The sequence below is a fragment of the Brachyistius frenatus genome, unplaced genomic scaffold (genome assembly GCF_029030835.1).
Source record: "Brachyistius frenatus isolate BFR_SWC_R1_liver_20210118 unplaced genomic scaffold, ASM2903083v1 Contig_163, whole genome shotgun sequence".
Classification (NCBI taxonomy): domain Eukaryota; kingdom Metazoa; phylum Chordata; class Actinopteri; family Embiotocidae; genus Brachyistius; species Brachyistius frenatus.
Genome location: NW_027210762.1, coordinates 289,074 through 314,047, shown reverse-complemented (window position 1 = coordinate 314,047; position 24,974 = coordinate 289,074). Strand labels below are relative to the sequence as shown.

At 45.5% G+C, this 24,974-nt stretch overlaps 2 protein-coding genes across 4 annotated transcripts; one reads left to right on the top strand and one right to left on the bottom strand.

The window, feature by feature from the left end:
- The first annotated feature begins 22 nt into the window (after nucleotides 1-22).
- psmg4 (proteasome (prosome, macropain) assembly chaperone 4) lies at nucleotides 23-2,619 on the top strand. Of its 3 annotated transcripts, none has more exons than XM_069716837.1 (4): nucleotides 23-112; nucleotides 191-349; nucleotides 1,210-1,285; nucleotides 2,330-2,619. In XM_069716837.1, exons 1-4 carry the CDS (start codon nucleotides 74-76, stop codon nucleotides 2,449-2,451), a joined length of 396 nt encoding a protein of 131 aa, XP_069572938.1. In that variant the 5' UTR covers nucleotides 23-73; the 3' UTR covers nucleotides 2,452-2,619. The 3 variants fall into 3 exon arrangements, with proteins under 3 accessions (XP_069572938.1, XP_069572936.1, XP_069572937.1); XM_069716836.1 differs by having other exon boundaries at nucleotides 37-129; nucleotides 202-349; XM_069716835.1 differs by having other exon boundaries at nucleotides 32-349.
- On the bottom strand, nucleotides 2,501-24,621 carry LOC138631688 (solute carrier family 22 member 23). Its single transcript, XM_069716815.1, has 10 exons — nucleotides 23,503-24,621; nucleotides 21,356-21,459; nucleotides 19,576-19,730; nucleotides 8,848-9,034; nucleotides 8,517-8,644; nucleotides 7,642-7,744; nucleotides 7,281-7,507; nucleotides 6,057-6,089; nucleotides 5,802-5,925; nucleotides 2,501-4,621 (listed from the first exon to the last, which is right to left on the bottom strand). Exons 1-10 carry the CDS (start codon nucleotides 23,929-23,931, stop codon nucleotides 4,201-4,203), a joined length of 1,911 nt encoding a protein of 636 aa, XP_069572916.1. The 5' UTR covers nucleotides 23,932-24,621; the 3' UTR covers nucleotides 2,501-4,200.
- Between the last annotated feature and the right edge of the window lie 353 nt (nucleotides 24,622-24,974).

Below are 24,974 nucleotides of genomic sequence, written 5' to 3'. Positions count from 1 at the left end.
TGCTCCGGCCCCTGAACCCGGAAGTAGCCGTCGCTGTTGTTTACGGCTAACGCGAGTTTAAAAACTAAAAACAATGAGCGAGGAGCGCGACGGAGCGGACCGGGACCGGGACCGGGACGGAGGGGACCGAGCGGACCGGGACGGAGGGGACCGAGCGGACCGGGACGGAGGGGACCGAGCGGACCGGGACGGAGCGGACCGCGACGCCATTTCGGTGCACAACTTCTCGGAGAAGATTTTGGAGCAGGTGGTTCACTTCCACGTGATGAAGCTCCGCGGCGGGTTCTTCCTGTGGGTCGGTTCGGCTCCGGTTCTGTCCAACATGGCCGTGTCCGTGAGCAGCAAGCACGTGAGTCCGGACAGCTGTCCACCTCAGTGAACACGGCGTGTATGAAAACAGGCTTTGAATCACGTTTAATCACGTTTAATTAGTCGAATGGAAATAAATAACAACAACACGCAAGTGAAGGTTTATTTATTTATTGATTTATTGATTGATTGATTCGTCAAAGTCCAGAAAAATGAACCTGTTTTGATCATTTCAGTAGTTTTTTATTTATTTTAAAGTCAAATATTCCCTCTGATATTCCTGATATTTATATCTGAAGTCACAGTTCGTCGTTGTAAATCGGTGTTTAACAGCTGCAGTGTGTCCTGGTTGGTCAGTAATGATGTTTGATTCATAACTTATCATTGTTTTCAATCAAAAATACCAAATATTTGTCGTTTCCAGCCTTTTAAATGTAATAAAAAATCATTTTATTATAATTTCTCCCTTTTAATATCCAGTGATGGCTGTTTGGGGGGGACATGTTGTAAATCACTGAGAAGAACTGATTTAGTGCAAACAGATTTTAATATGCATCAATGTGAGAATTATTCATCTGATTCCCCCAAAATCTGACATTTCTGTTTTCTTTCTAAACTGACTTTCCAGAAACGATTAAAACCTGAATGTACAGGTAACTGGCAGCTTATTAGGAACAACTAATACAGTCCTAAACAACAGTATTATAACGGTTTTGTTTGTTTGTTAAACTGTGTTTGGGGGGGTTGATGCAGGGTTTTGGTGCCGACTGGTGTTTCTGTAGATTAAATAGCAGAAACACGTCTCTGCATGTTGTCCTGTGACCTGAAGTAAAGAAAAGGGGAAATTTAACTTTTGAAGGAACTAACAGCTGTTGTTGTTGTTTTTTTTTCTGTCTCCAGGATTCGACGCCCATATCTACGTTAGTTCTGGGAGACCCGTCCAACACCGCTCCGAACTCGTTGGCCCAGAGATTAGGTAACGTGCAGCACGACTCGGAGTATGACCGTGTCTCTCATAAGATGCAACAATAGGAAGTTATTATAAAGCACCCACGTGCTCTTTTGTGGATAATAAAAGTGTTTATGTAAATTTTTTAGCTCATAAAACTTTACTGCTAATAGTGTTACATGGTTTTCGGTGTTTTTTTAAAAATATATTTTCTATATACAGAAATAAAAGTGATAATGATGTAGAAGGTGATAAATTAAAAAGATGTCAGGCAAGTTGAGAGTCGCACTGCGTCGAATTTATGGATATCAAATGGCTTCTTGAAACGTTTGGAAAATGCACCAAAAATAACCTCTGATGAAATGTGGAAAAATGGTTTAAAGTAAACAGTAAAAGCTTTCAGTGTAAATACAGGACCTGCTAAAAGATGACTTTTAATATGATAATTGAGTCTGGCAAAATATACACTGCAGGTGAACTAGCACTCATTGCAGCAGTTCAAGCGTGGTTGTTGAATTTTTTTTATTTTTTTATTGCTCAGACCAGAAAAGGTCATGAAACTTGTGGCATATTTGATTTAAAACCATATGGATTGAGAAAAGGTCATATTTCACCTTCCCACCTTATTGACTTGTTTTTCTAGTCACAGTCTAATCCATCTGAATCTGTCTTTACTAAAGATAAATATAATTTATATCCATTATTTACACTTATTTAATTTGGCTTTATATTAAAACTTACAAAGGAAGAAGGCATGCTGGGAAATGTCAGGGTATATGCACAGGGGCATAAAATAACCTCTGATTATTATCTGCAGCACGAAGCGAGCGAAAGAGAACCAGAGATTATTTCATGTTTTAGTTGTGTTTTTTTTTTTGCTTAAATAAATCAAATCAAACAAGTAGCGTGTATCCTCTAACTGAGACCGAGCGACAAAGCTCCGTCTTCTATCTCCGGTTTCCACATCTGATCAATAACTTAAAAATGTTTTAATTTGACACAATTTAGCAAACCACTTTACATTTTGTCTAAAAACAAAAAGTGAAATAATGCTCGGTTTCTGTTTTGCAGCAAAGAAGACCAAAAAGCAGGTGTTTGTGAGTTACAGCCTCCCGATGACGGACTCCAGCGTCGGTCTGCTGGTGGAGAGCAGGATCAAAAAAGAGCTGCAGCTTCACCCCGAACACTTCTGAACCCACCCGGACCCCCTTTCAGGACTCGAGGCAGTAACGACCAGGACAGTCACATCGAGTGTTCTTTTATTGACATAATAAATTAAGTGGTTTATTATCAAAACATGTAGGCCTATGGCTTTTTGTACAAATGCATCATATTAAAAAAATAACACTTAGAAAACAGCATTAGTGGTTGAGGGTTTTTTTTCAGCTTTTTTTTTGTTTTTTTTTTGTTTTTTTGTCTGAGTGTTTTTTAACTGTTGAAAACATACAAACTAGCAAAACCATACAGTGTGTTCAAAATACGCGCCGTGTACTAAATACGACAAAAAAAAAAAAATGGAGGATGTTCGGATCTGTCTTGACGTTTCAGGTTTTTCCGGTAAAATCGGTAAAAGAAAAACGGTCGATGGGATGGTTCGTCCAGTGGATGCGCGTCATCGTCTATAAAAGTTTATGGTCCGTACGTTTATGGATGAATGGCACATGTATACATACCTTACGTGTTTTTATTTTTATTTTATGCAGTCCTAAGGGACACCTACATAGTAAAGTGTATAAATGTACACTAATCACAACTAGGCCGGTTCTACGCAGACGACGCCGCTCTATTTCTAGTCTTCACGAAAGAAAGAACTGTAAAATATTGTGCTTTCTGGCTAGAGGGAGTTACACATCCTAAGAGGCAGGTTTACAACATGACCACGGCACAGAGAACAAGGAGTGAGAGTCGGAGTGGTTTTAAGTAATTTTAAGGAGGTATTTCAAGCAACTAAATGGCCCTTGGCGACATGACAAAATAAATACTGGTTTTTCTTTTAATTACATCGTACCGTCCCCGTTTTCACTAAAAGAGCGGAGCCTTCGCGATAAAGCCATTTCAAAAATAAAACGACAACATAAAAAAAAAAAACCCGCTGAGACGCATCATAGGACATGCAGGCGCTCTACTGTCCACTCAGCTTCTCAGATTAGTCTTTTTTTTTTTTTTTTAGCACAGTCTCTATAGGCTACACACACGCAGTCTGCTGAGGTCTCCGGCTGCACCGAACAACCATCATACTCCCCCACGGCAGCGCTATAAATCAGCGTCTACGCTGACCTCACCTCGGAGGATAAAGTGCCACATTGGACTTCTAGTAGAGACCACAACAAAAAAAAAAAAAAAGATTTTTGTGCCCTTTCATGCAAAAAAAAACCCAACCCCAACAAATAGTGGTAGTGGTTTGAGCCAATCCCTGCACCTCTTAACGCGTCGGCTGAAAATCACAAGCACTTGATTGCGTCTCTGACGTTTAGTGCAAAAAAACAACAAAAAAAAGAACTTAAGATGCAGTGAAGTCCCAGTTTCAACAAACTACCAACAGAAACTTCACGGAGCGCACGTTATCGAAAGTTAATCCGCCGGACTTTTATTTGCTTCTTCGCTCGTCCGCTTTACTTCATCAAGAACGCAAGACGACGGCGGCGACGCAAGAAAATCACCAACACCACTGAAATAACGTCCAAATTATTCCACACACACTGACCTCAGATTAACTCAGTCCAGTACAATATTATTTTTTTTGGCAACTCCTGAATGAATCATAGTCACTACAAATTACACAAATTCATCATGTCAAACCTCAACGTATCGACAGTTCATCTGGTTGATCCGAACGATTCTTTCCCCTTTTTTTTTTTTTTTTTTTTAAAGTTCAGCGAGCCTTCGGACGGGTTAACGCCGGAGCAGCTGCCAGCGCAGTCGTGAACTGTCGCTGCGGTTGCTCACACCCCGTTGGCTATGGCACGATTTCCAATCACCTCCCCGCCGGTGGCGAAGGCGTACGAGGCCGGCACCGCTGCCAGAGCGGTGGCCGCCGCCACCGTGGCGCCCCCGGTGGCGGTGAGGTGCAGCGGCGTGTCGTGGACGCGGGAGTAGTCCTTGTCGCTCTTGGCGAGCAGGAGGTGCTGCTCCCCCGGGTGGAGCAGCGTCTGGCGGGTGAAGGTCTCTCCGTCGGCCAGGCTCTCCGGCAGCGGCTGACCCCGCGGCTCCGGCAGCAGCAGCAGGCAGATGATGCACAGCAGGGTGCAGCAGGCGAAGATCACGTGGTGCAGGAAGTAGCCCTTCTGGTTGTGCAGCTCCATGATGGGTGCGGTGAGCATGCCGAAGCCGGCGCTGGCCAGGACCAGACCCAGCCCCCCGCCCCTGGATCACAGGGAGAGAAACCACCGTTACCGAGGGATCCCGATGGAACTGTGAACTCTTAAAGAGCTTCAGCTTTGGAACAGCTTGGACTGCATCCAGTCACAATCAAGAGATTCCCCGCAGCACCTGGCCAGGTGCAGCCTGGCGCAAACCCGACCCGATCCCGCTGCGTGAATGTGGGTCTGGCTCAGTCTTCACTGTGAGAAGTCTGGAGACTCTCGCTCGTATTAGCGTTCGCGCAGCCACTCTGAAGGGCGGACCAATCAGCGAGCAGTTTCGGCGGTTAACCGCGTTTGTCCCGCCCCCTCCTTTAACTGTGATTGGACGGCTGGCGACAGCGACGAGCGCAGCGTTAACATGTTTTGAACTCAGTGACCGGAAAAGAAAAAGCGCATTAAAACCAACTTTGAAAAAAACCAACTCTTTGGCGAAAACAACACGGCGCCTGGTAGTTGTAGCGTGTCGGCGGTTTTTGGAGCATGCTGATTGGTTCGAATGAAACCGAAATCTACGCCCAGACGGATGGAAGGACTGCAAACGATTCTCGGTAGAGGGTGTGGCAGACCCGTATTCACAGTGACACAACCACCGCCATCATTTTTCTGTTCGAGCCAAATCAGCACTTTGGAGCCCTTTGAAGAGAAAATGAAAGTGAACTCCATCGCGTCCCAGCATGCTCTGCAGCGGCAGCCGTCAACTAAAACACTCCCGCTTCATACCAACTGGTTAGTTTGAAGCACACTGAACCCTGAAGGCCATCGGGCACACTTCAAACCTGCACCACAAGATGGAGCCAAGAAGCAGAACAAAAGCTGCCTCTAAAGCTTCATGGAGTGATATATAATATTTACTGAAGCCGACCAATACTGAATTTTTGGTGCACTGACTGATATCAAGAAGAAACTAAATTCCCTAAAATGTGGTGATCAAACACTTTTGACACTTGTGACAAAGATAGTGTGATGCATGAAGGATATTTTGCACTTTATTGTCCACACTGACATCAGTGCACTGAAACAGTGAATGAATATTCATTATATGTTATATTATATATATATTATATTCAGGCAGTAAATACATCTGACTGTCCTTCACCAGCTGCCACATACAAAGTGTGTGTGTGTAATTAAAAGTGTTTGTGTTTGTGTTTGTGTTTGTGTTTGTGTTTGTGCAGGCTCACCTGATGACGGTCGGAGTGATTTCAGCGCAAAAGAAAATGCTGAGCGTGCTGACGGCGTGAGAGGAGAACATGCCGATGATGGAGAAGGCCACCGAGAATTTCCTGTTCAGAGAGTCTCGCAGGACTGTCCGGAAAAAAGAGCAAGACGACATAAGTGCACCGATAACACAGAATTAAAAACACAAGCGATGACGATATGAGAATAGTTTCCCGTTTCACATCTAAAACAACAACAACAACAACCTGCTGACGTACCTGTGTCATGGCGAAGGCTGTACTTCCCAATCACTGGATCCCGTTAGTGAGCGACAGAGGAGAGAGGAGAACATGTCATTAGTTAACAGTGCTGACTCCAAAAAAAAGGCCTTCAGGAAACGTCTGAACGTTTACCGCTCAACTGAAGCCTGAAATAATGACCACGTCCTGCAGATGTAGGTCAACGAGAGAAGGATCCGGTTAGACTGCAGTCTGTGCTGCTTTAATGACTCAGGATCGCATGCAAGAATTTCCGCTCGGTGTTTGTTTTTTGTTTTTCTGAACTTTCTCAGCTTATTTTTCTGTAACTTTTTCACCCCAAACAGCAATTAGATGCAGCCAAACTTCACGGTATTCTCGACTTGTCGAATTCTCAGTAACTGTATAAAGTAAGAGGTTGTTATTTTTGTTGATGGGTTATTATAGTACAGTTTTATTAGTTACAGTTTACAGACTTTAGACATATTCGCTAAACTCACTGCTGTAAAAAGATTTACTTACTGTATGTAATCGACATAATACCAACAACACAATAATAAATCTCACTTTTGCGTGACAGCCATAGACTGTATATAAAAGTCTTAAAAACTAGGCCGATCTAGAAGCGCCTTAAGCTGCAATACCACCGACTGCCACTAGAGGTCGGCTCCAAAAAGGCTCCATAGACTCCCATTCAACTTCTCATGAAATACAAAGTCAATACATTGTTTTCCACAAGTCGTTAAGATGCCGTTCGCTAAAGTCGCTCCTTTTTATTCGTTTTCTGGTGGTTCTTTTGAAAATAATCCCGTCAAAAATATGTGTTTTGGGGGGGGCGTGTCTGTTTGATTGACAGGCCTGTGGTGCAGTCGGATTTTTGCTAAAGTTGGGCACACGTAGTGTCCTCGGATATCGAGTCATATTCACCCGTCGATCCTGCTTAGCTCGACAAATTATGGTCACTTCTGGCTGCGAAATAACGAAATCTACCGAAACACTGAACTCCAGGCTTCAGAGCGGCGGTTCACAAACCGACGGTTTTACATTTTTTTAAGTATGTAATCCATCTGTCTTTTTTTGTTTTTCTATCATTCTGGTTCTGAGTTTTGCATTTTATTACGCAGCTGTCAAATGTACGCCAAGAGTTATCAAATAAATCCTCAAAGTGAACTGCAACGCAAAGACCGACAGACAGGGGGCGGTAGCGCGCTAACGGTCAACTGGTACTGGCGTGTTCTTACTCACAGTTGAGCAGACCCAGCTGCAGCAGCGACGCCAGGGCCGTTATGATCATGAAGGTGAGCAGCCCTCCCCTCCGACCCATCAAGCCGACGGCGGGGCAGACCGCCAGGCAGGTTGCCACGGCGATGCCCGCCATGGTGTAATAGTCGGCGTGGCACAGGGCGGTGGGCTGCGCCTCGGGGTCCATCATGCTGCGGGCGAAGCAGTGGTGGATCCCGTAACCTGTCAGACTGCAAGAAAACAACAACAACAACAACAACAAAAAACATGTGAAATCAGGATGGGCTCCGGGGCGGGGCGGGGCGGGGGGGGGGGGGGGGGATCCACGCTCTCGAGACGCGAAAGGAAACGCCGACACACTCACGAGTTGACACACAGCACCACGATGTTCTTCCACAGGTTGCGGGTGCTCATCATCTTGACGATGCAGGTCCTCTGGGGCTTCTTGTGCAGCTCCTGCTCCAGCTCTGGGAGGAGACACCAAACACACACCTTGAGACCTTTTCCTTTCAGGGAGGTAATGAGAGGGCTGGGGGGGAGGGAGGGGGGGAGGGGGGGCTACAGAGAAGCTAACCTGCTGTGGGGCTTCTTTTTTTTATTTATTTTTTCATTAGATAGATACGGGATGTCGTCGGGCCCGCTCTCCTCCATCTATCTGTCCGCTGGGAGAGGCAGCGAATCAAACACCGAGGAGGAGGAGGAGGAGGAGGAGGTGGCAGCGAGAGGAGAGATGGAAGTGAAGAAAACCAGCTGGCATGTAAAATCTTAACTCTACCTGCTATTTTGATAGTAGATTAATAATTTAAGGCCGTTTTTCAGGACAAAATGGCAAAAAAAAAATGTTCCAGTTTGTCGTCATTTCTGAATATTTTGGTTTTCAGCTGTTTAAAGACGTCAACTTGAGGATTTTTCCAGATTTCGTGACATTTTATTGTGAAATCCTGTTAATTGAAGGCGATAATAGTCGTTTCTGACGTGATCGATCTTCCAGCGGAAAAACAAATAAAAAAGGTGAATGTCTGTGGTTGCGTTTCGTCATCTGATCTGAACGACTTCGTGTGCGCGTCGGCGTTCATTTCATCATTTCAGCGGCTGCAACGTAACACTGCAGAGGATGAGTTGAAAACATTGTTTTGCGTAATGAAGCGAGTAAAGCAACAGAAAGTACTTTAGATTATTTTTTTGGAGGGAGGGGAAGGAGGGCTTTTCATCTCGTTCCCCAGCGGAGTTCGTCCTCACCTGCGAGAACTCCGCTGGGCTCGGTTGTCATGTCGACCTGGTTTTTCCTGGCGATGCGCAGCATCATGGCTTTGGAGCGCCGGTAGTGCTGGGTGGCCAGCAGCCAGCGCAGGGATTCGGGAAAAATCCTGCGGGAGGAAAAAGGACGAGAAGGAAGAAGCGATGAGAGCAGAAAAACAAGAAGAAGAAAGAGAGTATTGTCTGTTCGCTGTGTAGCGCAGTGTTTACTGTACAAGCCGTCGCCTGGCTCAGCGCGGGAAGAACCTCCCCCCCACCCACCACCCACCACCCACCACCGCTGTGGATTTTCCTCCGAGGGGCGGGCACTCACCAGACGTAGGGCAGCATTAGAACGAAGGGGCTGATGATGACGATCTGCAGGACCTGCCAGTCATCCCGGTGCGGCCAATGGCGGCACAGCGCGGCCACACCCGGCATCAGCAGCTGCCCGCCCACCATCAAGAAGCTGGCCACCATGGTCATGGAGAAGCGCCAGCCGGGCAAACAAAGCTCGATCCCTGATGTGCAGAAAGCAAAGAAGACTCACGGTTTCCACAGATGATACAAGAGTCTTCGTTGAGTTTTAAAAAAAAAGAAAAGAAAAGAAGAAAGGAAGAAGCTGTGAGGATGTGATGACGGCCTGAGGAGAGTTTGATGTGTGTGTTTGTTTAATCGGCCGGCGTTGAATATCCTCTCTGAATTATTGAGGACTCGTATTACTGATCTTTTCCTCCCCCGAAAGCACACGACTTTCACACCGAGGCCCTTTTTTTCTTTTTTTTTCTTCATTAACTTAAGACTGCACGTCGAGGGTTCAGCTGCTCGGTGGTGAGCACCCCTCCCTCCCCCCTCTACCGTACCCCTCCCCTCCCTTCCTGCCTGTAATATGGTACAGTCCAGATGGCCCGGCCCATATGGCAAGGTCTTTTTGAAGGTGACCATAGTGGGAGGGTGAGGAGGGAGGGGGGAAAGGGGGATTGCTTAATAACCTGTACTGTCACTTTTTTATTGTGAAGAAAAAGTAGAAAGGGAGGGGGAGTGGGGGGGGGGATGGAAGAGTAGGGGCTGAATACAAATGAGTTTTCCCTCTGAAGGATATGAAAAAAGTCCCTCCATCCATTCATCAGCCGAATCACCGGAGGAATGATAATAAAGACGCAGGACGAAGGACGGACAGACAGACAGAAAGACGATTTCCAGATAGGAGAAAGAAAAGGAGAATGACTCAGTGGGAGAACAGGGGAGGCTGAGAGAGGAGGATTTAAAGGTATTATTGGGCTGCCCCCCCCCCGACTTACAGTTTTACAGTTAAAGTCCCCCTGCAGCAACCGAGGCAGATAAAGGAAATTACGCTGACCCCTAATCCTTAACCTGCTTCTTTCTCCTCGGCAAGAGAGACCGTGTTTCTCACAACGATGGAGGCGCCGGTTCAAAACTTTAACTTGAGTAGAAAGTAGCCGAAGCACTGGTCAGGTCCAAATTTCTGTCCATTATTTATTTTGGTCGTGATAGTTTGGAAATCACTGCAAAGTGACAGGTGAAGCCATGAATCCAGTTTAATGGATGTTTAAGTAACATTTCCTCCTTTTTACTCGTCTGTTTATTATAAAGATAATTAGTTGTTATTCGCTGCCACTAATTTCCATCATAAACTGGAATTTTTCTCTTCAGCTGCATAAATCATGGAATAATGTCCTATGATAATAACGATGCTGCACATTGCCGAAATATTTTAGTTATAGTGTTTTGTTTATTCACGTAAACCCAGTTTTTTGCGGTTGTTCCAGTTAGCTAGCTGGCAAGTTTGTTTTGATGGTGAGAGGAGACGAAGCAGATGAGGAGTCATTTTTGTAAACTAACAAGTTTTCTTTGGAAAGACGACTTTATGCCGTTATAACTATTTTTTTTTTTTTTTTTTGCGAAATAATCGCGTGAATTTTGCAAAATTGCTCCTGAAAGTATTTTGCAGTTTGTTTGAATTGCGATTTCTTATAAGCACCGCTTCATGTGCTGATAGTATGTCAGTGTTGTGTTAAGTTTGCTCTGCTGCCCCCCAGTGGTCATTAAACAATAAATGCAGCTTTAAGTGCTATTACAATTTTTAGAGATGTGATATCACTGAATTTTAAATGTTGCCGTTGGTCGTTCTCATAATTTAATCTTTTATTTATATATATATATATATATATATATATGTATATATATATTTGATCGAAAGAGATTTTCTATTTTTGTCAGGTTATCATGTTTTATATGTTAAACCTTCCAGAATAACGTAGTGGAGAAAACACACCACAGTTCCCTCTCAGCTGTAGTGAAGTATAAGTATGAGAATATCAAATCTGTAGTTGGGTACTTTGTTTACATGTGTTTGGTTATTTTCCACTGCAGTCACCCTGATCTGTATTCACAGCAGTCGATAGGCCTGGATCAGAGACACACACACACACACACACACACACACACACACACACACACACACACACACACACACACACACACACACACACACACACACACACACACACACACAAAGAAAGAAAGAAAGACTAGAGAAATAAACTGTATGTTGGCAAAGGCCAGCAAAGCAACCTCACAAAAACAAAAACCACTCCCCATCTCTCTGGGGAGGTGTCTGATCCCGCTGACTCTACTGGGATATCAACACACACACACACACACACACACACACACACACACACACACACACACACACACACACACACACACCAAACACAACAAACACACACCAAACCACACTAAACACACACACGTTGGCAGGGACCTTTTGTTCCAGCTGAGTGGGAGAATAGCTCTCCTTGTGCTGATTATCTCACTGCCCCCCCCTCCACCCCTCTGTGGGCTGATCCCCCCCCCCCCCAACCCCCCCGCCCACACCCACCACCCATCCTCCTCATCCTCCCTCTCACTCCTCACTCATCTGGGTTGAAGTGGCTCCCTCACCCTAAGTAACCCCCTCACACACACACACACACCTCTACCCACCCACCCTCCTCCTCTTCCTCCTCCTCCTCCTCCTCCTCCCCCTCCTCCTCCTCTGTCCTCTGACTTTACATCTGAAAAGCAAAAAACAAAACACTGCAGCAGAAGAAGAAAAAAAAGAGACAAAGAAGAAGGCAACAAAAAAACAGCAGCTGATCTAATGGTCAAACTAATCTTTGATGACAAATGGCTGACGGCACCACACACACACACACACACACACACACACACACACACACACACACACACACACACACACACACACACACACACACACACACACACACACACACACACACCATGCTAACCTTGCCTAGAGCATGAGAACAGAGCGGAAGAGACGATCGGCTTTGAGTTCAGAGTGAGAACCAGTCTGTGTTTCATGCGTGAGGACGTACGGATGTCGCACAAGCCGGAGAGCAGAACGGATACGCAGTTCAGATCTGGGGAGAGAAGTGGAAGTGCCTCGAGCTGCAATACCACCGAGTGCCACTAGAGGTCGGCTCCAAAAAGCCTCCGGCTCCATAGGTAGGTAGGTAGGTAGGTAGGTAGGTAGGTAGGTAGGTAGGTAGTTACTTTATTAATCCCCGAGGGAAAATTTTTTTCGCTACAGCAGCATACAGAAGCAATAAGACAATAATAGAAATAATAAAATAATAGAATAGAATAGAATAATAGAAAATCAATAAAATAGCAGTAAAAAAAATATAAATATAAAATATAAAATGCACAGTTTATACAGTACAGTATATATCTATATATTATATACAAACAAACCAAGAAACACAGTCAACAGTGTTTTTGTACTGTGATGGATTTTGCCAGAGGTGAGTTATTGTAAAGTCTTATTGCAGTGGGCAGGAATGATCTCCTGTATCAGGAATGATCTCCTGTATCTGGAATGATCTCCTGTATCAGGAATGATCTCCTGTATCTGTCCTTGTGACAGCAGCTGGAGGAATCTTTTGGAGAACGTCCTCCTCTGTCCCTGCAGCAGGTGGAGAGGGTGGACAGGATTATCCAAGATGGACAATAGTTTGTTCAGTGTCCTCCTCTCCACCACCTTTTCCAGACTGTCCAGTTTACAGCCAATGATGGAGCCGGCCTTCTTAACCAGCTTGTTAAGTCTGTTGGTGTCACCGGCTCCAATGCTGCCCCCCTCTCCCCCAGCAGACCCCAGAGAAGTACAGTTCACTGGCCACAACAGATGGTAGAACATCTCCAGCATCACACTGCACACATTGAAGGATCGAAGTTTCCTCAAGAAAAAGAGTCGACTCATCCCCTTCTTGTAGACAGCATTGATGTTGGTCTTCCAGTTCAGTCTGTTGTCATGGAGACACCAGGTACTTGTACTCCTCCACCATGTCCACCTCCTCTCCCAGAACTCTGAGCGGTTGTGGAGCCGTCGTCTTCCTCCTGAAGTCGACCACCATCTCTCTGGTCTTGGCCACGTTCAGGAGCAGCTGATTTCTACCCGCCCACTCCACAAAGTCCTCCACTACTGCTCTGTACTCGTCCTCCCGTCCATCCCTTATACATCCGACCACTGCAGAGTCATCAGAGAACTTCTGCAGATGGCAGGACTCTGAGTTGTTCTGGAAGTCAGTGGTGTAGAAGGTGAACAGGAAGGAGACAGAACAGTTCCCTGAGGAGCTCCAGTACCACTGACCACCGTATCAGACAGCACACTGTCCAGACGGACAAACTGTGGTCTGCCTGTCAGGTAGTCATTGATCCAGGAGACGGTGGACGCGTCCACCCCCACCACCCGCAGCTTCTCACTCAGTAGCAGTGGTTGGATGGTGTTGAATGCACTGGAGAAATCAAAGAAAGTGATTCTCACAGAGTCACCGGTTCCATCCAGGTGAGACTGAGCTCGTTGCAGCAGGTAGATGATGGCGTCGTCCACTCCCACATGAGGCTGGTACGCAAATTGCAGAGAGTCCAGAGAAGATTTCACCAGCGGCCTGAGGTGGGCCAAGACCAGCCTCTCCAGCAGACTCCCATTAGACTCCCATTCAACTTCTCTCATCAAATCCAAAGTGAATAAAATGTGTCCATCAGTTATCTCGGTGTTGTTAGCTAAAGTCACTCCTTCTTCTTAGTTTTCTGGAGGTCCATCTGAAAATAATCCCTCATTCATTAGAAAATAAGCCTAAAAAACACGTCTTTTGGGGGGTGGCGTGTCTGTTTGATTGACAGGCCTGTGGTGCAGTCAGGTTACAGCTATCGGTGGGCGGGACGTAGTGTCGTCAGGTTTCCAATTAGATCGAATCAGATCCACCGCTGGCTCCTCCCCCAGCTCGTCCAAATATGGTCACTTCCTGCTCCAAACCGCTCCAAACTAGCAAAGATGGTGACGGACAAAGGATCCAATGTTTCAAACATTAATTTACATGTAAAAGTGCCACGATTTGTTTAATATTTTAGTAAACTGCCCGTTTTGGGGTTTTAGACAGTTGATCAGACAAAACATGCAATTTAGTAGAATCATTTGGGATATTTTTTTTCTTTGACATTACATAGATGAAGTAATTTGGCAAGTAATCATTTGGTCTCTAAAAATGTCAGAAAATTGCGATCTGCCTGTGGCACTAGAGAAGTCAGAGGATGCAGACCGGCCAACTGGCCAACAGATGGACGTTACTATCCCGAGAGACATGTGACTTCTATGTGAGGATTTTCTTGCTTTTCTCTGCTCGGTACAATTATAAATGAAATACCTTTGAGATTTGAACTGATGGTCGGACCAAACAAGCAATATAAAGACATCTTTTTTTTTTTATAGATTAAATCAAATGAATCAAAAATGAAAAAAAAAAAAATAATAATAATATTGCAGCCGAAGGGGAGGACTTTATATAACGTGAGGGATGAGAAACGGTTAGAAGGCTTGACAAGGGCACAGCATGATGGCACTGCTCCCCAGCTGAGTCAGCAGAAGTCATCCCCCCTCAGCTCATAGCTCACACACACACACACACACACACACACACACACACACACACACACACACACACACACACACACACACACACACACACACACACACACACACACACACACACACACACTTAGACTGTTTGTCTCTGTCATTACCTACAACCTACAACTCTCCGAGGAAGAGGCAAAAGATATTAACCTTCTTTCACGGCCGTTTAAAAAGCGACTGCAGCCTCGTTCTTTTTTTGGATCCCGTGTAAAATCTCATTCGCTGAAAATCTTTTGAGTACCAAACGCTTGAACCACCGTGTCGGCTGGGATTCAGCAGCGTTTGCAACGGATTCCAATGTTGACCCAGTTTATGGGAAATAGAAAAACATCCACGAATGTCCGTATAAACTTCTTGAATTGACTCTCTGCTCTGAAATCTCTCGGGGGAAGCTCTGGAGGGTTTTTTTTGCAAGTCAGGTCTTTAAAAAGTCCATTTTCATGACTTAAACATGCAAAAGGAAATTTTTGCTTTTTGGAAATTGCTTTTTTTTACCAAGTGGCAGCCAACTGTGACGTCAACTGCTGTTCTGAAGTCTCCAGTTCAGCATTTTGGGCGCCGCCATCTTGGTTTTCGGAGACAGAAGTGTCCATATTTGGACGAGCTGAGGGCGGAGCTTGACGTGGATCTGAGGACACCATGTCCCTCCCACCTAACGCGGTCACCTGAATGCACCACAGGCCTGTCAATCAATCAGACACACCCCCAACACGTAGATACCTAATATCTAATTAATGATGGGATTATTTTCCAGATGACTTCAGCTCAACATTGTAAGAACGTGTGAAGTTTTTTTTTATTGACTTTTGTATGTTATGACAGAAGTTGAACGAAAGTCTATGGAGCCGGAGTCTTTCTGCTGCCCACCCCTGGTGGCCCTCGGTGGTATTGCACTTCCGCTCTGTCTGGTTAATTACTGTTGGCTTTCACATAGGAATCTTTTGATCTATTGCTGATACAAAAAATATTATTATAATCCATTTAAGTGTGATTTATATTCACGTCTCAAGTCCACAGCTTCACTCAGTTTCTCCATTTTCATCGCAACAATGATCGTTGGGAATATATTGAGTTTATATGGACAGATTTTGATATGTTTCCGTTTTTCTTTTACAGTATCATTCAGTCGATGTAAATCCAGCCGAAAAGAAGGCACCTTCCCAGCCCAGTCCAGGTGAGTACTTATGACCTGCATGTATCTTCATAGACTTTCTCCCTCGTGGTTTTTATGTACATAACATTTCACAGAGGAGCACAACGGGCGGCCGTGTTTGCGAGATGCGATTCCACTCAGCTCCATCCCTGCAGCTCCCGGCGGACGGCCCAGAGAGGTAGGTGCTAGATTAGCAACTAATAAGCCCGTGCAGAAATGTTGTGACGGCCAAATATGCACACACACACACACACACACACACACACACACACACACACACACACACACACACACACACACACACACACACACACACACACACACACACACACACTCATACACACACTCATACACGAAAACACATTTACTAAAGCTTCTCCTGGCAGCTCCGGCGCAGTTCATCGTGCTGCTGCGGCCAGATAAACCGAAACGATGAGAGATTTCGAATGAGCCTCGAGAAAATGAGCGTGTGAGGGTGTGAGTGTAATAAAATGGTAGCGTGAGGAGGAGGACGAGGGAGGAGGAGGAGGAGGAGGAGGAAGAGGGAGGAAGGAGGGATGAACGGGGCAGAGGACATACGGAAGCAAAGGGCCAGAGAGGAGCTGCTGGATTTAGAAACAGGAATTTGCAGCAGCAGAGGGCGAACGGAGGAGGAAGACGGAGACGGACACGATAACGTGCATAAATACTGTACAATCATCCATAATACAGCATATGTGTGCTACATGCTTATTTTTTTGTATTACTCCTTCCTGCTGCAGCCCTCCCACCCCCTCCTCTCTTTCAGCACTCTAACAAGCCTCGCAATTATGCGCCTCCATTTGTGCTCCAGCATGTCTTTATAGCAGTAGTTTCAGGATGGTGAGTCGTTTCCTTTTTTTTTTTTTTGGGGGGGGGGTGCGCGCTACACAGCTCATTGGGTTTTGAAATGAAACGTGACTTTGGTATTACAACGCTTTCATTTGAAGGGTGTTTACAGCCGTAACGGGTGTGAACATCTGGTCGGTTGTCTTATTACGCGGCACAGAGCGCCGAGATAATGATACCGAACAGAGGCAACCGTAGACGATCAAAGAGGAGTGCTCTTGGATTCGTTGAGTCACGTGACCTGCGGAAAAAAATATAAACCCGAAAATAAGCAAGAAGTGAAGCGAGCTGCAGTGCAGGTCTGAATAAAATGCTTTAACATCAACATTTTAAGTTTTTAACCATGTTTTCCATCAGTGTTGGAAACACTCCTCCGTAGGGCAGCTTTTATACAGTGTGACAAACAGTTGACCGTCACCCCCATTCCCTTTGTATCTGCTTTCGTATGTTAATACTTAGTTGGTTGTAGGTCACAAGATAAGGACACAGTGGGAGTCAATTAGATGCGGAAAGTAAAACAAAAAAGAATCACTTGCAAATAAAGAGAGAAAACAGAAGAGACTTTCTGGAGCCACAATGCAAACGAGAGGAAGAGACAAATCTTTTTTTTTTTTTCCATCAATCAGTTATCAGCTTTTAAATCTATAAGTAGTTGCGGTTCTAAGAAGTGGAGACTGTCTCCTTGAATATATCTGTGCTGTTATTCTACATGTTTCCTGCTGTTAATGGGATGGCAGCGACTATTCACTTCAAAGACAAGCAGTGTGTGGCAGAGACACACACACACACACACACACACACACACACACACACACACACACACACACACACACACACACACACACACACACACACACACACCTCACACAAACACCTTCTTTTTTTTTTTTGTTGGACTTGCATATTGTATGCAGGCAATCTGTTCAGCACACTTATCCAAACATGACAACTCTGAAACAGAAAAACTGCCTCGTATTACAGACTGAAGTGTGTGTGTGTGAGAAACACAGGCTACATGTTCGCTGGAGTATTTAAAAAACTTACATAAAAAAAAAAACAATGAGAACACGAGAAATTCAACATCCTGCCTGAGCTCAAATTTGGAAAATGTCGCCCTTCAAAAAAAAAATCTTCTTCAGAATAACAAGTTGACTTTTCAAGCGATCGAATGCAGATTTGATGGGTGTACTGCAGTGCTCATATATTGAACATTTCCTCTATATTATTCTTAAACTGCAATAATTCAGTGTTTTTAAATTGCAGTTTTTATTAGTAGACATTAATTATCTACAAGGATGCAAATTCTTTCATCTTTAACTTCTTTTTTTTGTTGTATTTTATAGTATTTAGGGGTGTTTTAGAAACCTGCAAAAGTTTTTGTAAAGTCAGATTCAAGTAATATAAGGATTTAAATGTAAATAAAGTTTTATTCTTGGCAGTCTAATGAATAAAATCTGAAAGTATTTTTAAATTAGTCTGGTCAGATTGGTGACCCTTTATAACTCCTGCCAGTTTGATCTTCATCCTAAAACCTGCAGTTTCCTAATAAATCCCATTTTCTTTCTCACATTCACAACTCACAACATTATTCGTGTTTCGTATGTCTTCATATCCATCCCAGATTAAATCTAATTCTCACGAGGCTCTCGGCAGACGGCTCGGGGGCGTTTATTTGGTTTGTTTGTTTTCAGAAGCGGTTCAGTGGAGATTTATCAGTGACCCCCGCTGAGAGGGACAAAAAAAAAAAAAAAAAAAAGGGCCCCGCTGCCCGAGCTCAAAGTCTGCCCTGGCTTCACATACAACATCTGACTAATCTGAGTTTGGCCTGAAAGAGAGAGGGAGGCCTGGGGGAGGGGAGGGGTAAGGGTGAGGGGGGAGGGCAGCTGTGAGGAGAGGGGGCAGCGGGGAATGCTGAGGGCGGCGAACATGAGCATGACATTCTTGTGGAAAAATGAAAACTTTATCAGCCATTTTGGTGTCAGTTGGACCACCAGCGACTCTTCAACGGGGAGAGGGAAAAAAAAAGAAAAAAAAAAAGACTATCTCTGCGTTCTCCTGCAAAACTTACAAACTCTTACAACCAGTTTGAGCCACAAACCTTAAAAATAAAACCACCTTTTTCAGTATTTACTCACCTTATTTGAAAAAAAAAACAACCTACAGAGACAAAATCTTGACCTCACATCCAGGCCAGCTGCTGTTTCTTTTCTGTAGTCGTTTCATTATGCCGACGCAGTATATAAAAATGGTGTGTGTCAAACTGTAGTGTGTTTTAATGTGATCTTTCCAGCTTTAATAGCTGTAGTGTCTCAACATGTCTCTGCCGCCGGCCGATCCCCACAGGGTGAAAATTCACCTGTTAGAGCAGCACAGAAGAGTAGGAATGATAATATAACTGTTTTAGCTGCCTCAGCAATTAGATTAATTACTAAATAATCTCAAACAATAAGGTCAGATTTGTAGAAAATTAGCAGAGGTGAAGCTGGAAATTGTTGTTTAACTCTAACTGTAACTGCAACCGGTGTCATAAGACTAACAAATATACTACAATATGCTTTATTTTGAAATGTTGAATTTGTTGGACTGACAATATAAACAGTGATAAAAGATATTCTCGATGTTGTTTCTTGCATTTCTACAGCTTCAAGGATGTTTTGGGACTTTTTTTTTTTATCTTATTAAATACTGTACTGCACATGATATCAGTGATGATGAGATGAAGCCCTGATCATATTTCCATCTTTGCCTCTGATGTTTTCACAGTTTGCACTTTATCCAGACAAAAAAAACAGGCACTGCATATCAGACCCAAGAAATACCAGAAACCACCGAATGACGAGAAAAAGGTCATTAAGCGTCTTAATGTGAGGATTAAGTAAAGGTCAGACGTTTTCCCAGAGAAGGCATTAGTGGTCCTTCTCTATCGGAAGTGTTTCCCTCTAAAATGACTAAATACAATAAAGGGCAGAGCAGGAATGAGGAGAAACAGGAGTAAAAAAAAAAAAGCAGGCGTGCACGAGGAGGCGACAGCTTGTACTTACTGAGCACGTAGAGGGAGAGAGCGAGGCCCGCCAAGCAGAAACCCTCAAAGAAGCGCAAGGTGCTGAACATGGTGACATTTACAGAGAAGGCAACGCTCAGACCGAACACCAGCATGAAAAGCACCGAGAGAATCAACACGGGGTGTCGACCAAACCTTCGGAAACAGAGAGAGAAAGAGACAAAGGAGCAGCAAAGTGTTAAAAAAACCAAAACAGAAAAGAAAAGAAAACTGTCACAAACTGAGAAAGAAGCTTTTGATGCGAAAGAGAATCACTTCGCTCTTTGTTTCCTTCCAGGACTTCCTGGTTTCAGAAGGGGGGGGCGGGGGGGCAGTGGGTCAGTGGGTCAGCCCGGGTCTCAAGCCTCGCTGCCCCGCATATTTCTTTACATTGTTGCCGTGGTTACTGATCCCAAGCATAATGCGGGGACTTTTATTTTTTTCCCAGGATGGTGGCACCACAGTGATTTCAGTGGCGAGAGGGTCAGTACGCCCAACAGTTACAAAAGACGTTTTTCTCACCCACAGATGTTTTATTTTGCGATGCCTGTCTCTGGGATTTCTTCCTCCGTTGATCTATTACACAAGTCTTCCTCCTGGTAACTCTGGATAAACCACAGGTTTCACTGTTCCCAAGAAACTGTCCCTTCCAGTGAGATATGAGGATTGTTATAATGGACTGGCAGAGATGTGGTGTCTGGAAGGGGAAATATCGGAAATATCTCGGCGAACATCTGATGGATTGGAACGAAATTTGGTGCAGACATTCGACTTCCCCAGAGGATTAATCCTGATGACTTTGTTGATTCTTCGACTTTTAATGTAGCCCCACCAGCCGATCGAAGTTGTGGCTTATTTTGTGAAATATCTGACAAAAACATCTAGGATGGAACAGACGTTTTTGTGCTTGACAACAATTGGATGGTTTTCCATGAAAATCGGTTCACAAATTTGAGTTACCCTCCAATTACCAGACTTTTCATCAGTACCATAATATCAAAGTCAGAGCTTTCATTTGTCCAATGCCTGCAAAAGGAGCTGCTAAAACGACTCGCAATCAGGCGTCTCCAACCAAGCCAGCTGCCGGTTAAGTATGGGGGTGTGTTGAGTATTAATTTGTTATTGTTCACATAAAAGAAGCTTATTGAGATGGTTTGGTGGAGCTCAGCTATGTGAATGAATGTTACAGTGAGAGCTACATGAGCTCTTTGTTTTGTTTACTTGTCATCACTAATTTTTAAGCAGCACACAAATCCTTTTACTAATTAGAGGTGAAAACACAAATATCTCAAAACCTAGAAACGCACAACTAATTTCATCGATGGATACCACTAGTGGTGAGTGAGAAAATATAGTTTTTGTCATTGGGGGAACTGACTTGGTAGCATTTTTTCATGTGTTATGATAACATTGTCTTCACCATGTTAACTGAGGACATATGAGAGCACAAACACAAATAATGTCCAGTGGGGCGAGAAACAGTGTGTTAATCGAGATTTCTTAAACCACTTTAGATCTTATTGAGTGCGATAAATTTAAGTAATAATCCGGAGCAAACTTCATAATGGCTGGTATTTATGTGCATGTTGAAGCAGCATGTCCATTTTGTCTTCCAGATGTGTTTGCACATGGTCTGACTTCCTGTTTCGTCCCACACCGGACTTCTCCACAGATCATTTGGTGAGTACGATGTTATCAGATATTTGCAACAGTGCCGGGCCAAAACTCCACAAATTCAGACGTGAGCTGCGAACGTGGACTTTAGGACTAACAAAACGTACCAGTCGGCCATGACACCCATCACCAGGTATCCAAATATGGAGCCCACCAGCAGAGAGAACTTGGCGATGTGAACCTTCCAAGCCGAGTCGCACACCAGGTTCCACTGAAACAGAGGCAGGGAGAACGAGAGAGGAACGTTAGTCGACTTCTTTTTAAAGGGAAAACAACCCACAACAAGATAAAAGGGAATTAAACATCAGCGGCTGGAGCCCCCCCCCCCTTTTTTTTTTTTTTTTTTTTTTTTTTTATTATCTGAAAGATGCAGAGAAACAACAAAAAAAAAAAAACGTGGGCATCTCTCGTCTGTCAAACTCCTTCTGCTCTGTGACTCACTGAGTTGATAATTCATGAAGTCTGATGGGTGTGCAAACATGCCACGAACGCTGCTGCAATATTCAAATGTACATCCTGAAAGTAAAAGACAGAAACACGAGCAGTGTGTGTGTGTGTGTGTGTGTGTGTGTGTGTGTGTGTGTGTGTGTGTGTGTGTGTGTGTGTGTGTGTGTGTGTGTGTGTGTGTGTGTGTGTGTGTGTGTGTGTGCGTGTGACCTACAGAGGAAAAATAAAAAAGCAGCATGTGTGCGAACGTGGGCGCGTGTCTATAATAACAGAAATCGATGGTGTTCCCTCTCTCTCCTCCGGGTCAGTGCGCACACCGCCGCAGCTCTCGGCTGAAACTCAGCTCTCGGACACACGTGGAAGAACCCCGTGTGTTCTCCGTGTTCCTGAGAGTCTCCTAAGTGGCCCAGCGGAGCGATTCGGCCGGCGTGTAGGAAAATAGCGTCGTGGTGTTTAACAATAATTTAGCGAGCTCCCCGCTGGGCCTCCAACTGTGCGGAAGAGAAGAGAGACGGAAGAGGGAAGACAATTATTGGTTATGCCTGATTATGTTGGGGGTTTTTTTTTGGTCGTGAATGGCGACGTGGAGACCTCAGACGGTACCGAGTTTATTATGTATAAGCCCGTTAGCACCGAGGTTATCTCGGTAAAACAGATACCGGTTGGCTGGTTACTGACTTCCAGGGAAATATTACAGTTTTACCACTTTGACATAATTAAGTATCCAAGCTATAATTAAAGTTTTGTGTGCACGTGCAGGATTGAACTGTTTTTGGGCGCCTCTGGGGGCAAAAAAAAAATGAACCCCTCATTCCTTCCACTCTTTTATGCAATGTGCACAGTCCCCCTCTACCTGTCTGTCTGTGTGGTAATGTGACGCATTATTTATGAAGCCGTGCACCGTGCACAGACCTGAGACGATCAAGGTTAATGACCACATTGGGACACAAAGAACCTCTTCAAAAGATGTGGCCTCAGGACTTGGTTATAAAGCATGTGGAGGCTCTAATTATGTGTGAATATTGTGCTTCAAATTGGCACATGAGGAAGAAATGCTCAGCTGCTGTAATTAGCATAAAGCAATCCACGCATGCAGTGATTTTACAGTATCTGCTTCTTCACATGGTACGGAGATTTTCTTTTTTTACGGATTAGGTGTCGATCTGACGACTGATCCACTGCATGTGCAGGTTGGGTTTTTTTTTGCGTTTCCAGCTGGATTTATTCAATCGCAGCTGGTTTCAGTGTCAGCTTTTAGCACTGCAGTAACCCTGATCCGAATGAGTTCCACACGACGAGGTGTTTGGATTTGGGACGGTTGACCTTGTTGATCCAGAACCTGCACCTGTGTTTTGTCCGATGTGTAACGCAGTTTGTTGTATTTGCCGCTGATTCGTCTTCTTGCAAAACATTTAATGATAAAAAATGTTTTGTCTTGATGGATTTAAACTCATCATCCACCCCCAGAAACATATTACATTACATGCTGTATATAGCTGCAGCCACCAGCTGCTGTCAGCTCAACAAACACACACACACACACACACACACACACACACACACACACACACACACACACACACACACACACACACACACACACACACACACACACTCGGCCCTCTCATATTAAGGTCAGTGGGCAACACGTCAATCAGCTGTGTGTGTGCGTATGTGTGTGTACTGTGTTGAGACTGGCAGTGCTGATGAAGACTGGCTGGTGAGGATGATGATGATGATGATGATGATGGTGGTGAAGAGAGTGTGTCTTTTCTGTCAAGAGGTAACACTGGTGCTCACTCGTTACCTTGGTAACCACATTCTGACTAAGTCCCGTCTGCAGCTCGAGCCTCCACTCCTTGCAGGCGCACAGCATTGCGCTGCCGTCGCCGTATCCCTCCCCGGTGCCGTTGCCTTTGAGTTGCAGCGCGGGCGCGCCGCCGGTGACGGTGACCGGTGGGGATGCCGCGGTCCAGTTACTGTCGTTGGCCAGGGGTTGCACGCACGTGCCATTGGGCTGCGCCAGGAGGAAATAATCCGAAAACTGGCTAAAGCCGATGAACAATGCTGGTATCCAGGTCAGGACCACGAGCTGCCTCTGGTGTTTCCCGAAGCCGCCCAGAGACGGCAGAACCGAGCCGTCGATGTGCGGCAGTAGCCGGGGCGCCGGGTGCTCCAGCGGAGTGAATCCGTTCTCGGGCGGGTGGTCCTGCGCCTCCGGCCGGCCGGCTGCCATCACGCCCGGCCACAAAGAGAGCAGCTGTGCGCAAGCAAAGCCCCCCGCTCTGTTGCCCTCCGCGCACTCCGCGTTAAGCCCTTTGACACAAAGGAATCCCACAGCACAGATAAATCCGGTGTGTAGCCAACAAAAGCCGGAGCCCGAAAAAAAATAAAGGGGGGGGGGGGGAGGGTTCTCCGGTCCGTGCAGGCGTGCAGAGGCACCGAATCACCGAACAGTCGCCCTCATGGCGAGGGGACTCGAAGCGACCAGGGGATGTCCGTGTGGAGAGGCGGTGTCAGGAGGAGGAGAGGGCTGTGGAGGGGCTCTCGGAGTGGAGAGGACTCGGACAGGCGGGCATGCTCACCAGCACGGGCTTTGTATTCCATGAGTCCAGCTCCTGCAGCGGGATCCATCCATGTGGGTGCTGAACGCTACCGGGCCTGTGCTGGTTGTGTGGGAAGAGTGACACCGAGCTACATCCAGATCTTCCGAAACATCTGCTGGGTCCTTTTCACGGGCGCCACAGGTCTCGTACCTGTCCAGACTGTGACCTCCCGCAGGGGCGCATTGTGAAACTCCTCGAGTCCGGAACACCCGAGTCCTCAGACATCACCCGTCCGCTGCGAGGCTGCTGAGTCCGGAGACGCCATGAAAATCTGCTGCTCGGGTCTGTCGCCGTCTAGTCAATGGGACACGGTGCCAAAGTGGGGCTTGGAGCATGGAGATGGGGAGGGAGGAGGTGGGCGGAAGGGGAGGGGGGAAGGGAGAGGGGGGAACCAAACCCCGCCCTCCGTCGCTCGCGCTATGCGCTGCGATTGGAGAGTCTTCCAAAGAGAGCGACTGCACCACTGACGGGCATCTGCAGGCAACAATGATCCTCTTTGTGCAGCCTCTGCCCTCTCAGCTTGTTGGGATCACTCAATCATTCATGTTTCCCTCCGACTCCAGATGATGCACGGTGAAGAGACGGAGTTTCTCCTTCAGGTGTTTTTATTTTGTCTTGGTTTTTTTTGGTAGGGCGGTTTGTGTAGGTGCGTTTTTCCCCAACGTCCCGCAGA